The sequence below is a fragment of the Clinocottus analis genome, unplaced genomic scaffold, assembly GCF_023055335.1.
Source record: "Clinocottus analis isolate CAN_PGR_092001 unplaced genomic scaffold, fCliAna1.0.p SCAF_4, whole genome shotgun sequence".
In the NCBI taxonomy this organism is placed as follows: domain Eukaryota; kingdom Metazoa; phylum Chordata; class Actinopteri; order Perciformes; family Cottidae; genus Clinocottus; species Clinocottus analis.
This window is the reverse complement of record NW_027176153.1, coordinates 18,274,569-18,288,967: the sequence shown is the minus strand read 5'-3', so window position 1 is coordinate 18,288,967 and position 14,399 is coordinate 18,274,569. Positions and strand designations below refer to the sequence as shown.

General features: G+C 41.1%; 2 protein-coding genes across 6 annotated transcripts; both read left to right on the top strand.

The window, feature by feature from the left end:
- Positions 1–4,336: 4,336 nt before the first annotated feature.
- Positions 4,337–8,482, top strand: cnbpa (CCHC-type zinc finger, nucleic acid binding protein a). Of its 4 annotated transcripts, none has more exons than XM_068598158.1 (6): positions 4,429–4,492; positions 5,585–5,647; positions 6,529–6,658; positions 6,897–6,962; positions 7,170–7,368; positions 7,496–8,482. In XM_068598158.1, exons 3-6 carry the CDS (start codon positions 6,532–6,534, stop codon positions 7,611–7,613), a joined length of 510 nt encoding a protein of 169 aa, XP_068454259.1. In that variant the 5' UTR covers positions 4,429–4,492; positions 5,585–5,647; positions 6,529–6,531; the 3' UTR covers positions 7,614–8,482. The 4 variants fall into 4 exon arrangements, with proteins under 4 accessions (XP_068454258.1, XP_068454256.1, XP_068454259.1 ...); XM_068598156.1 differs by having other exon boundaries at positions 6,529–6,664; XM_068598157.1 differs by lacking the exon at positions 5,585–5,647 and having other exon boundaries at positions 4,337–4,492.
- Positions 8,483–9,155: 673 nt separating this feature from the next.
- LOC137800390 (haloacid dehalogenase-like hydrolase domain-containing 5) lies at positions 9,156–14,273 on the top strand. Of its 2 annotated transcripts, none has more exons than XM_068597570.1 (8): positions 9,156–9,441; positions 10,327–10,527; positions 10,680–10,792; positions 10,893–10,986; positions 11,094–11,127; positions 11,241–11,418; positions 11,505–11,693; positions 12,735–14,273. In XM_068597570.1, exons 1-8 carry the CDS (start codon positions 9,322–9,324, stop codon positions 13,129–13,131), a joined length of 1,326 nt encoding a protein of 441 aa, XP_068453671.1. In that variant the 5' UTR covers positions 9,156–9,321; the 3' UTR covers positions 13,132–14,273. The 2 variants fall into 2 exon arrangements, with proteins under 2 accessions (XP_068453671.1, XP_068453670.1); XM_068597569.1 differs by having other exon boundaries at positions 10,324–10,527.
- Positions 14,274–14,399: the final 126 nt, after the last annotated feature.

Here is a 14,399-nt window from a genome sequence, read left to right as displayed (position 1 = left end):
TATGAACTCCTCGTGCGCCACCACGTGGAGACGTGAAGGCAGTGCAACGGGGCAGACAAGCCTTCCTGATATCACGTAGAGAATTTTATTATTTATTATGTGTATCTGGTCTAAAAGACAAAGAGACAACTTTCGGATGGCTTGTAGGCTCCAGAAGAAAAGAAAGAAAGAAGAAATCTGTATTGAAGCTGAAGATGTTTCTATTTCATTTACATATATACTTATAGTTTATTTGGAATTGAAATAGTTTCTAACATGAAGTCAGCTTTAAACATAAGCTTTTGTGAGCACTGAACACCGCTTTTTTATTTTTATTTTTACCAAACTGGCCCTAAAAACAGTCAAAGTGTGAAACCTCATACACTCACCATGTGTTCACCATCTCCGTGTAGCATCCTGGTCCCCTGATCTACCCCGATTACAGATGGATCATAGGTCTTCTCAGCCAGCTGGAGTTGACAACAGTCTGACAATAAAACAGCTTCATCAACATCCTGGTGAATACGTCCTGAAGGGTTCAGCATACATTGGTTCCATAAAGCAGCAGCAGACAATTTTAGCTATCAATCTAAATCAGAAAAAAAATCTAAATTTTAACTTTCATTCTCCACGTCTAACTCTAACTCATTGTTTTTCTTCTTCTTCTTCTAACAGTTATTCCGTATGACAAATAACTGAATGCCAAATACTGTTTCTGTGAAGATGAGGGCAGGGCTTTGTCATTGAGGGGCGTTTTAAGGAACCCCATAACACTTGCAACGGCACCACTGCATTCCAGTAAAAGTGGGATAATATGCTGGTTCAACTTTATATCCATTAAAAAGTACGCACCACGTGTGAGGATATTTCCCCTGCCTTGTATTAAAGGCTCTGAGCTGCAGAATGAAGACCACAGGAAATAATAATTGCTATCTCAGAGCTTTGCTACCAAATCCACCTTAAGACTGAGTTAAATGCATCTTTCCCACTTATTGATCTGACTGAGCACTCAGGCCAGTTAGCTGAGATGCTTGCAACTCCCATGGAATATTGTCTCGAGCTGTCCACTTGTATTCAAAATATGATGCAATCAGGAGTCCTTCAGCAAGAAGGGTCTGCTTCCACATTACACAGTCTGAAACACATATTGTTGGATTATTTTTTAGGCCTACAAGTATACTCTCATTCCAATTCTAGTTTTTGTCTTTCCAGATTTATTTCAGGTTTGTTTTTATCAGTTCAACTTTGGGAAATGCACAAACAAACGGAGCCTATAAATGGTAACCTTCAGGTGTTTCAGGTGTTTATAAGAAGTGTAAAATAGAAAAAATAAAAATACTTCCCAGTGTTTTAAATGCATTATTTATTCAATTATTGTCCATAAAAATACTGCCATTATCACAGGTGATTTGAGCTTTGCATTTAATTCATCATTATTACAAATTGTGATGTTGCTTGTTTACATAAAAACATTCATCTGCCTTGCTAATTTGAAGCATAATTTCTTATTTGGAACCAGATACAGACATCTCTAAGCAGCCAATTTAACTGATTCTGTAAACAAAGCTAGACCTTGACACATGGCATTGATGTCATTAACTAAAAATGTTGATGTATTGGGAAAGAAAGATGAACATGTTTACTGCACATTTGAGTTTAGAAATGTCACTGTACAACCTCAGTGCACAATATCATATAAAATCATTCAAATTGTTCTCCAGATTTATGTATCAATAGTCTGCATTTTATATACTGTATCCATCTTCTGGCTCTTAAATATCCCAGTGTCTTATTTTTGGGAAACCATGCTATTAATTATTATTAATAATAATAACAATACTAAGTAGAACATTTCACAAGAAATTTTGAAAGTGTGGCTACTACTGCCGTAAGACGTCGCAATATATAGCTTTTGTTTATTACGCCCATCTCTCCTCCAAAACACTTGAGTTGGTTTGTGTGTTAAACTGATTGGCTGATATGAAGCACCTGTGTGCTCTCGTCGTCATGGTGACCAAAAGTAAGCAGATTGATGAGAGGCAAACTGGCCTGTGGACGTAAGTAAGAGCATTAATTATTTAATTAAAAAAATCCTCATTTGAGCTTTATGTTAAGATGCAGTTAATTCACGGGGCTTTTATTTTGGTAGGAGAAAGAAAGAGAGAGAGAGAGAGAGAGAGAGAGAGAGAGAGAGAGAGATTAGTAGTGGTAGTGAAAATGTTAGCAGCAGTAGTCAGACAAGAAGACAGACAGAGAGACAGAAGTCATTTGTGTTGTGTGTGCGTATAAGTGTCTGTGTGTCTGTTAAACTGCCCTAATGAGAACACCTGTGGGTTGCTAGATCAAAGGTTGCCATAGTGATGACTTCAAAGGGACTTCCTTACACTGAGCTTAATAGACCTAAATGCTGTGGAACTCCTTTCAAACGATTTTTAAAAAATGGTACTTTAAAAGCCACTATTGCTTCGATATGGCATATAGAGCGTTAGGAAGACCTGATAAACAGATACTGTGACTAGTGATTCTGTACGATAAAACGTGTCTGTACGGGCAATTTACAAATCAGGTACGAGCTTCAGGGGAGACGTGGTTTTGGAGCAAGATTTAACATGGCGGCAGATGGCAGAGCGAGGTGGACTTGCTCTCACATTCAGTCCGATTTCAAGACGTCTGAATCTGTTGGATTCCTATCGACCGCAGTTTATGACAGAAGACAAGATTTCCAACGTTTTGAGCTATAAATTATGCCCAAAGAGTACACTGTACGGAGTTAATGGCAAATTTTAAAAAAAAAAATCTTCAAGATCTGACGTGGGTCTGCCCTCTAAGTATGACATCACGCACTCAGAGCGGCCCAATACACACCAATGTTAAAGGGAGAAAAGGCCAGAAAAAAACATAAAACTAAAACAATAATTACATGAACACTGTACTAGCTATCAAAAAATGTCCAATTAGGCAAATGAACTCAAGCCTTTTGTCAACGTTTTAACGTTTTAAACTTTAATTCATTTCTCTACCTCCTATTATGGCGAGTCACTATGGGCACAAAGATGAGTGTTTTTTTGCTCTCTTCGCGGCGAAACCCCATTCAAAGTCAACTAGAAAGAGCATTTCCTGCAGAAAATGCGTTGGAATGCAAAAAGCTGAAACTTATAGCTGAAATATTATATATTTGAAAATGAAAGAATAGCTGAATATATGTGAAAATAGCTGAATATATTAATATAGCGGAATAGATGAATATATAAATAAATAGAAAATAATTACTGTAAATATAGAAAAGGCAAAATACCTGCTGAAAAATGTTACAGTTCACGCGCTCCGCCGTTAAGGCGCGGGCGCACCCGTTCTCGAGCGTTTACACGCGCGGCCGTTTCACGTTAGTGGGAGTTCACGTGTGCTGCCGTTCACGCGCGTGCAAATTATGTCCAAAGAGTATACGGTTTGGAGTAGAGCGCAAGTTTAAAATATCTGTATCGCCAGGTCCTCTCGGTCTGAGTATGACGTCACTCGCTGTGAGCTGCCCAACACACAATAATGAGAAAGGCAGAAAATGTGCGGAAAAAACATAAAACGAAAACGCAGACAGTTAAAACACTGTACAATATATCAAAAAGCTGAGTAATACAGTAAAAGCTAAACGTTTTGTCAACATTTTAAAGGTGAAATGGTGTCTCTAGCTGGTTGAAAGCGGATTTGAAGATGTTCTTCATTGGAAACCATTCATTTTTATTTTGATAAAAAGCTGAATAATTTTAAAATTTGAGAAAGTATGAAAAATGTAAAAGCGTAGATTAATAGCTGAAGGTTTTGTCAACATTTGAAATTTTAAATATTGTCTCAAGCTCAACGTATGAAGAAACTGTAAATGTTTGAAGTCGAAGATGATTTGAAGATTTCCCCATTAGGTCCCATTATAAAAAAAAATCATAAAAAGCTTAATAATTTGGAAATTTGAAAAGTCAGAAATATGAAAAGCCATAGCTATCGTGTCCTTAAGTAACTGAATATTTGAATAATTTAACTTTTTTCTGTAGCTGAAAATATGAAGGAGTTTAAGAGGTCCAAAATACGGATGGAAGAAATAGAAGAAACAGTTTAATAAAGATTTGAAGAACAATAGTTGGAATGCTTGCAGCATTCCAACTAATAAGCCAGCAGGAGAACATGAAGTTGGCTTGGGCTGAAACCACACTTAATAACATAATTACTTGTAGTCACAGTGCTAATACCAGTTAAAGTATAAGTATATAACATCCCTTGATGTTTTCAAAGAAGTGGGAAAAATAAGGCGAGTCGATTTAAGGAAAAGGACTGATCTGTATCCGTGATTGACTGATTCCCTGAGGCGGTGTCCAGAAATACTCGCGTTTGATTGGCTGCTCGCGGGGCCTTTGACCAATGAACGTCCGGTAATTTTCTTACTGGATACTGTGAATGACAATTCCGCTACTCCTGTTCACACCGCATGTAGCGCAAAGAAGGAGGCAGAGCTAAGGTAGCCAGCGAGGTAAGCAATATAACGGCACAAAAAATATGTATTTAACCAAAAATGTGTCGATCAGATGTGCGCTAACAAGTGGGACGTCGCGGAGTTGTAACTGATGAAAGCATAATTTGTTTAAACGTCTACTCGGGGTTTCCTTTGAAACAAAAAAAAACAACGCACTGGTTTGGTCAGATAACGGTACAGCGGGTTTCGAATCCGGCCTGCTCGCCACAACGCCTCGGTGCGCCCTGCGCGGGAAATTGTCTTTGTTTTTGTGCTCCATTCATCCGCACACCCGAATGAAAACACCACGGCGGCAGACCCTCGACGCGGTGACAGTTCAACCGGCACTTTCTTCGCCGCAGAACGGCGCTCGGTCGTCGACTGAACCGTGCTTTCTTGGTCACGATCGTAATGCGGGTGTGCTAACATGTGCTAGCTAGCCAGTCAGCAGCAGCAACGGCTGTGTCTCGCGAGCACGCAGTGAAATCAACGTGACTAGGCCGACGTTAGCGTCGCTTCAACCTTTGGCATTTGTTTCAGCTCGCAAGGGGGTACACATTGGCTGATATGCTCACGCGAAGTGTATTCCCCGTAGTTTATGCTTAATTTTAGCCAAATTGTATCGGAGCTCTTATTAAACCGCTGCTATATTAGCCGATGCTCATCATAACAATGTGATGAGGGACATAACGGTCCGCAGCTAACTACGTGCTTTTAATGGCCATTTAATGTAGTAATAGTAGCAACCATGTTGGCCCAAATGAACCAAGATTGTGTTCATAATAAGCTGCTTTTTACTCCAGTGGAAGCAGCTCTCCTTCAGAGGCCATTGAAGATGAATTATACCCGCAGCTTTATTTATTTATTTCGTTGAGAGTCTGTATTATGTATAAACCCAAACAGTTGAGGCCCAGTGATAATTTGAACGACCACCACTTATTTTTATAACTTGAAGCAACAAGTTAATCGTTTTAATCAGTTCATTTAAACGTTTCGCTATCTTAAAATCCAACTGCCCTTTTCCTTTTTTCTTGAGTAGTCTTCTGGGTACTTATTGCAAGGAGCTTGATTACTCATTAACTCACATTCTTCCCGACTTGATGTCTTTAGCCCTGTCAGCAACAGAAGTTTGGCCCTTTGGTGATCACAACATGATTCCATTGAGAAAATCATGTAAGTTTAGCCTGGTAGTTAGTTGTAGGCTGGTGCCCACTTCTGATAGAAACCAACAAATATACCCCCACCCACCCCTTCTTTAATAAAATAATCATAGATTAGTTCCCCTCGGTAAATATAGTCATAATTGACTGGCTCCTTTTAATACTAGTGTGTTTGTTGTGCACTGTCATGTCGCACGGATTGTATTTTTTTCCCAAATTGTATACTTTGTCTCAAGAGATTCCATAGAGTTTTGACAACCATGTAAAAAATATGTTGCTCTAATTATGGCCATGATCAGGCTGTTCTTGGTGACATGGCATCTTGAGTCCACGGCCCACCCTCAGGTTTCAAATGTGAGACATATTGATCAACAGGTTTTCACACGACTTATGAAAAAAGTGGCTAAATGTGTGTTTTAGAGCTCAAGCGCATTGTGTCAGTAAGTCTGTTTCTAAGTAGTTTGAACTTTAGTTATTAGTGAGCAGACTAGTAATGTGTGTGTGCTTTTAGGTTATAATGCTAAGCAGCTTAATTATTCAACGAGAGGCCAATTTCTAAGCTCCATTTGAGCCAAAATGTAGAAAATGAAACTAATGCATCCTGGCTCCCATATTGTCCCAAATATTGTTTTCTAATTCTGGTGTACACATGTGTGTCTTGGTTACACAATATTGTGAATTCTCCTTGTGGAAAATCAAGATGGTGCATATCATGCCATTTAAACTTCTTATATACAATACAATCCTTTCCTTCTGTGCTTGCTGTGTAAGCCCGATACAATGTAAGGCTGTAAATCGATGTGTGAGTGTGATATGTTTTTTCAATAGGCCATGGAAAGATTAATTTTTTTAAACTGACTTTTATTAACTGCAATGTGTCCTGTTTTTGTTTAGGTAATGGAAATGAGCAACAGCAGTGAGTGCTATCAATGTGGCCGCTCTGGGCACTGGGCAAAGCATTGCCCTAATGGTTCCAGTGGTGGTCCACGTGGACGCGGCGGAAGCGGCAGGGGGCGGGGACGAGGCAAGGGTACTATCTACTATTCAGGCCACACCCAGTATAGGAGGATTATCACAAAAACCTGGTTTACCTCCTTTGCTTTACATGTTGTTTACTTGTAGCTGTAGTATGGGGTTACATATGTGTCTTCGTGCAGCACTCCGATTGGTACACATTAATTTGTGGAGAAACACTTGGGGAATCCATAAATTAAAGCATGGCTTGCTTTCGTCTATGCATACTAATCTTTCTGTTATTACAGAACTGTTCTGTTATCGATGTGGAGACCAAGGACACATGGCCAGGGACTGTGACCAAACTGAGGATGGTGTGCATTGCAGTTCTAAATTCTTCCATTTCAGTTCTTGTTAGTTGATGTGAAGTGGTGTTTCTTACACCGCAGTTACTGAAGTAATTACATTTTGATTTTAATGGTACACAACAGTAAAGTATCTAAGATTCAACATGTATTTACAACTAACTTTTTCTTGCAACAGTAATACATTAATGACCACCTTTTCCCCCCGCTGTTCAGCGTGCTACAACTGCCACAGGAGTGGCCATATTTCCCGGGACTGTAAGGAGCCCAAAAAGGAGAGGGAGCAGCTGTGCTACATCTGCAACAAAGCTGGCCACATGGCCCGTGACTGTGATCACGCACAAAACCAGAAGTGCTACTCCTGCGGTGGATTTGGTCACATCCAGAAACTTTGCGATAAAGTGAAATGTTACAGGTGAGTTTTTTAATTCCTGTCTTATAACATTACAAAAGGCTTATTTTCTTGTGTTCATGTTTTTTTTTTGTTCTTCTCTCTTGCGTTCAAGTAAACTAACTTGCCACTCTACCTTTGTCATGCCTAGGTGTGGCGATATCGGCCACGTTGCTGTGCATTGCGCTAAAACCAGCGAGACGAACTGCTACAACTGCGGAAATGCGGGCCACCTGGCAAAAGATTGCACCAATGAAGGCAGCGCGTAATCAGTGCCCTCTGTTGCCCCTCCTTTTTTTCAGATTGATGGTTGGTTGTATTATTTTCTCTGAATCCTCTTCACTGGCCAAAAGTTGGCTAACGGAGGCTAGTCCCAGGCCAGTGTGCCTCTCGACATGTAATACAATGAAAGGGGTGAAAAAAAAATCTTTCTGCATTCAATACAAAAATGTTTTAGTTTGGTAGCGGTGTTATGTATAATGCTTTGTTAAAGAACCCCCCCTTTCCAAGCCACTGGTTATCAGAGATGAAGAATGGGACTAAACGTGGGAATAAATAGGACCTCTGAGCTTGTGGCAGTGAGCCTCAATAAAATGAGAGAAGAAGGGAGTAAATGGAAACCGAACTTCCATGTATGGTTATTTTGGTTTGTTTTAGTGAGATATGAGTTGGCCAAGAGAGTATGACATGGAAACCGCTCATAACATGATGCATTTCAGCCCTACAAGCAGCTAAGTGGGCGATAACAAACTACATGTTATATTGTTAAGATATAAAAATTTTGGAGTTATTAAAAGAAACACGTTCTTTTATAGAAATCTGTTTACAACTTAAATATCACTTGGTAGTCCAAGGTAGACTTTTTCTTTCAAAACGGCTTTGGAATTTTTTTGTTTTTTTTACCTTGGTAAAAATTTAACATCAAGCGCAGTTGTCAGAACAGCAGAATTAGGAGTTATTTGGGAAAGAAATGTTTTCACAGAAATCAAAATGTTATTTTTGTACAATATCACTTAGACTACTGTATAAATACCATTTGCTTGTACTCAGTTTTTAAGTCGGAAGGAAAGTGCAACTGAAGTCCTAGAAAATAGAAATGTAATTTTAAACTATCAATAAAGCTGGAGGAGCACGGGGAGGAGCTGTTGTGTGACTTCATTTGTTATCCTAACATGTCGTTTCTTTTACAGAATTTTGAATTAGATCATTTGAGAATGGACAAACTCCATAATATGCGAGAAGCTACTGCTGTATAAACAAAAGGATGCAGTAGCAATGTATCCTGTACTTGTACTTATGTATGGAGCCTGTTTGAGAGGAGAAGCAGGTACATTCTACTGGGCGGGTTAAGAACTCCCCAGTCAAATTCCTCTGCAGCATTTTTTTTCTTTACTTTTTTGCCGCCCTTTGGCTCTCAAAGGCAGACAGCTGCACGTGACACCGCGCACGAGCCGCAGTATCCTCAAGGTAAAAGTACGCGGAGCAAAATGGAGATTTAAATCGTACCCATGTTGGACCGCCGCACCCCATACACGACATGAAACGCACATGTTTCGTTAAAAACACTGGTGACACGGAACCCATGGTAGGTCTGGGTCGAGGAAGAGCGCGCGTGCACGTATGTTTCTGCAGCAACGCTCCCGTCGGTTTCCCCCCGCACGTGCATACGCGTGCGTGCGTGGAGGAAACCGAAAGCTCCACCTCGGTGTCTAAAATGGCAGCGGGGGCTTTGCACTGCAGATGTAGCCCTCCATCTCCTTCCGGCAGAGCTGCAGCAACAAGACCCGCCTACTTCAAACGCGTGACGTCATCAGGTTCTCGACCAGTCGGAAAATCATAAGCGAAGAAGAAGAAAAAAAATACAGCCGATCAGCAACTGCCAGCGCGGCCGGACCGAGCCGGCTCTCGCTTCATGCCGGGTCATTTTTACTCCTATTTTTTTTTGTTTTCCTCTTCCTTTTCTGTAGAAAAGAGGAGATGAGGGGACTCCTGCCGTTGTACCGGGGCTTGTGCACCCTGAGTAACCGTCAAGCCCGACGAAAAGCTGGGAATGTCGGTTCTCAGTGCGGGTTTTGCGGAACTCAGTCTAACGGCAAGGTACGGTTCTAGCTGTTGCTGCGCCGGAGAGCTCAGGCGCAGAAACAATGCTTGTTGACAAGACGGTACTTTGCAGCTGTTACATCATTTCTTCTTTTTTTTTTGTTAGTATGTATTAAAAGAGACGTTGCATACAATGTTGCATGCAACTTTCTCAGAGATGAAAAACCAACAGGGTGTCTGCCATCAGGGACCAGAGCAGCTGTAGCTACTGTGTGATTCCCCCATGAGAATAACAATGTGCGGATACATTGTGTTCCCAGTTCGTTTTTGTTTTTCAACCCCAGTAACCTAAAACAACATTCGATAAAATAGCCTTTTACATTATCTGTTTGGATGTATTTCTGAGTATTTGTAATATACTAACAATATAACCAAATACCCATATATATATATATATATATATATATATATATATATATATATATATATATATATACATACATACATACGTACACACACACACATGCTATAAATGCTGTGTCACCATAGGATTCTCACTATAGACTCTATGGCTGACCCGTATGTTGCCAAAATAATAAAGGGCCCACATTATGTCGTACTCTAGCGTCACTAAGATGTCATTATAAAACGTTACACAAAGTACATTTAAGTCATTTCATTCATTATTTAATTTTCTGTAGAAATGAAGCCTTTGATGAGGGGTTTCAAAATATCACTTTACATTTCTCAATCGGCCACTTTAAAGTCTGATATGGTGTTCATGAATTACAATTTACCCCTAAATGTATTCGTATTGACCAGCTGGCATCAGTTATCCTCATTTAGTCACATGCTACATGTAGAAAGAAAAAAAAGAGCCAAAATCTCTCCAGTTTGGTTGATTAACTAGTTTTTGTTATTGTTGTTTCTCTCCTTCAGCAGCAGCCCAGCTTTGGGCTGCTATTCGACATCGATGGCGTGCTCGTCCGGGGAAGGCAGCCGATCCCTGCTGCAAAGAAGGCGTTCGAGAAGCTGGTCGACTCTCGGGGACAATTTGTGGTGCCTGTTGTTTTTGTCACAAACGCAGGGAATTGCCTACGACAAACAAAAGCGGACCAGCTCGCTCACCTTCTGGGAGTCCCTGTGAGTCATCAAACTGTGACACAGGCTTCACGTTCGGCTCTGTGAACCAATAAAACACGCACTTTCTTTTTTTTTACACATGGGAGGAATTAATCTTATGTCCACTGTCCCCTCTGCTATTGACCTCTTCTAACCCTTTAATCTATTTCCAGATTACACAAGATCAAGTCATCATGTCCCACAGTCCCCTGAGGATGTTGAAGAAGTTTCATGACAAGTGTGTGCTGGTGTCTGGACAGGGACCCGTCCTGGAAATAGCAAAAAAGTATCCTTGAATCTTGCTTTTTTTATTCAGTTTTCTATTTGCAACTCACATTAGGCTAGCGTAACATTCATCACTTTCCCTTAACGCTCTGTGTCTTCAGCGTGGGATTCAACAACGTGATCAGCGTTGATATGCTGAGGGAGTCGTTCCCACTGCTGGACATGGTGGATCACAACAGGAGACCCAAACTGCCGGTGAGTTATTGAAATGAAGAAGTTTGGATGTCAGTCATAACAAAAAAAAACATCACACTGCTGTTTAGTCGCATACGGCATGTTTAGTTTCTTTTCTTTCATTGCAGTCCAATCCTGTTGGCAACCTTCCTAAGGTTGAAGGTGAGAATGGGAAACCCTCCTCTCACTGCTCACCGGCATCGCTTTAGTTCAGACAAATAGACGAGCAGACAGTTGACGGCACTCTTTTTCATTTCATTTCATTCCACACGCAGCCGTGGTCCTGTTCGGGGAGCCCATCCGATGGGAGACCCACTTGCAGCTGATCGTGGACATCTTGTTGACCAATGGTAACCTCAGCAGTGTTCACCAAACCACCCAGAAGGTGCCTCACCTCCCCCTGCTGGCCTGCAACATGGACCTCATGTGGATGGCCGAGGCCCACTCTCCACGGTACCCGCCGCTTAAAGAAGGGTTTCATTTTATTAACGCTATGATGAAACTCTAACCGTGTCCCCGTTTGATCCCACTGGGTTCAGGTTTGGCCATGGCATGTTTCTCGTGTGCCTGGAGAACATCTACAAGAAGATAACCGGTAAAGACCTGAAGTACGAGGCGCTTATGGGGAAACCCAGCGAGCTGACCTACCATTTTGCAGAGTACCTCATCAGAAGCCAGGCCATGCAGAGGCAATGGAAACATCCTGTCACTTCCCTTTATGCCATAGGGTAAGGCACCATTTTGTTCTCTCACTGCATTATACATGTAGTTAATAGCATATAATACGTAAATGTAATGAAGTATGACAGTGATGTGACCCTCATGTTGAGAATCCATTGTGACAGTCTGATGGCAATGCATGTTAGTCATGAAAAAGTACTGAATAGGAACATTGAGGTGAGCTGACTTTTATTAACCTCTTTTTGAAAGTGCGTTGGCTCACATTTTAACTCGTTTGCAACTTAAGCGAACAAGAAATGCTGAGCTGTTGCTCAATTATCTGATGAGAAGAGTCTCATGACAATACAGAACTCCACTCATTTACTTCTTCTCTTCCTTTTTCACACCTTCCTCTCAGAAACTTGCACGTTTCACTTCATCTTTTCCCTCACGATTGTGTTTTTACAGCCGCTGCTTTAACAGGCTTTTTTCACAGCGGCCGGTTTGACGTGCAGGGAAAGCACTCGTGTTACTAATGACACTCACCATGACTTCAGCTGGAGAGTCTTTATCTCTGAAGTCGGAGTTCTGAAGTCGGATTTACGACTTCAATAGTCTGACAAAACCTCACTGACCTCCACCTCAAAATCACAGCTGTAGTAAATTGCTGTTTATAAGATCTTTTGTCTCACATGTGTTGCATTAAATCAGTCAAACACACACCACACATACCACTGTTATGTTGTTATCAACTGGTGTTGCTGACAGTGGCTGACCTGGCCACAGAAAACCTCAATAAGTTTCCCGACTTGTTGAACTGGAACATCAACTCGAGTGTGACCTCATGGCCAGCTCCTAATTCCTATTTCCGAGGTAAAGTGAACGCAGCATGCGCTGTTTAAGTGTTCCAGTGAGTGAGCCAGATACCAGGAACCTGAAATCAATGCAGCTAAATGGAATTCGGCCATCATTCCTATCATTATTTACACCTGTGCTTTTTCTCTGACAAGTCAAGATGTCTTCCTGAAAAAAGAAAAGGCCTCTTGCTTTTAATGCTACTGCCCAGAACACTAAATAACCTCAACCCCCCCCACCTTCTGCACTCTAAGGGATAACCTCATGACTGACATCTACGGCGCCAATCTATACAACCGCTACCTGGAGGAGAGAGTTGCCAGAGAGAACCCCAAAGCCGTTGCTCAGATGGTCTCCGCCGCGGGGTCCACGGCTGCAGTGCCCCAGCAGGAGCAGAGCGACAACCTGTGGGAGAGCGAGCTGGCGCTGCCCTCCGCCACGTCCTGCAAGTCGGTCCTGGTCTGCACGGGCGTCTACAACCCCAACGAGGAGGTGCCGCCCGACGCCAGTCGCTGCATCAAGGAGACCGTGTTCCACGGCCACCGGGACTTCCGGTTCGACCCGGCACTGGTGGAGCCGGACCACCTGGTGCAGGACGTGGCCGAGGCCGTGGAGCGCATCTTGGAGCAGGAGAAGTTCGAGCCTCAGTAGAGGTGAGCCGGCGGGTTCCGTGCCATCGCGCAGGTCCGAGTGGGTCGGGCATTAAACTGTGTGTGACACTGTGGACGTTGCGTCGACACATTATGGGCCAGCTTTTAAACGTTTAACATGGGGGACGTTAGAGAAAATGAAAATTGTGTAACTGTTACGCTCAACCGCTCTTTTATATTGTTTCTGTGATGGTCTTTAATTACCTGTTTTCATTAAGGAAACGTTTGAGGAACTGCCTTATTTGACCCGACTCAGTATTTTTTTAGACGATAGTCATCTTTTAGATATTTGCAAATCCTAAAATCATCCTATATTTATTACAAGAACTTACCAGTGTTTTTAAGAGACATATTCAGATGTTAACGGTTGCCCTTTACTCTTAAGGTGACTTTTTATTATTGCATTTTTAGTCATTTGTTAACCCATTTATCTTGTAAAATCTATGCATGACTATGAGAGTAATACTGTAAAAACAGCTGTTTGATGTGCAGTAGGCCTCTTGTCCTCTGATAGTTCTATCCGTCTGCATTGTGTCTCGCCATGAGTATTTGCACAGATCAGAGACTTTGATCTTTGTTAAATGTTACCATATCTTCCTGCCATAACTTTTATTTCATGTTCATTATATTGTAAAAATACTGTACATTGTTTTGCTTTATAATTATAATTCCAGAAGTAAAAGATGCATAGACGTTCTTTTTATATACAAGTACAATGGCAGTCAAAAACTTTTCATCATTTGTGGTATTTTTGTCATTGTAAATACCTTAATGTCAGAAAATACAAGGAACAGTTAGTGTTTTATTTGAATGAAAAACGGTTGACGACTTATCAGAGATCACGGTATTGATCGCTTTAACAGACCTTTTTCTTTTCGTAAACATATTATGTATTTTTGTTGATGATGTAGGTGGAGGCAGAATAATAGTGCTGCAGTAAAGAGTCCTAATACCTGGAAGTGAGTAAGCATTTCTGTTCCCTCGTCTCCTTTTTTTAATGGGTTTTAGGTTCGATGCCTGAAAGAAGCACAAAAGGTTTTACATTTTTCAGACATCACGACCAGAAATTGAACAAAACACATGAAACACTGTTTTATTATCACTTTTATCAATGATGATGTATTCAACAAAAACCTTTTATGAAGCAAAATGTGATAAAACTGATGAATACAGTGATTCACCTCACAGTCTCTTACTTAAAGTCGTGTCATTTCTCATATTTAACTTGGAGTCCATTTCAAATGTTTACTAATAGTGCTGTGATGTATT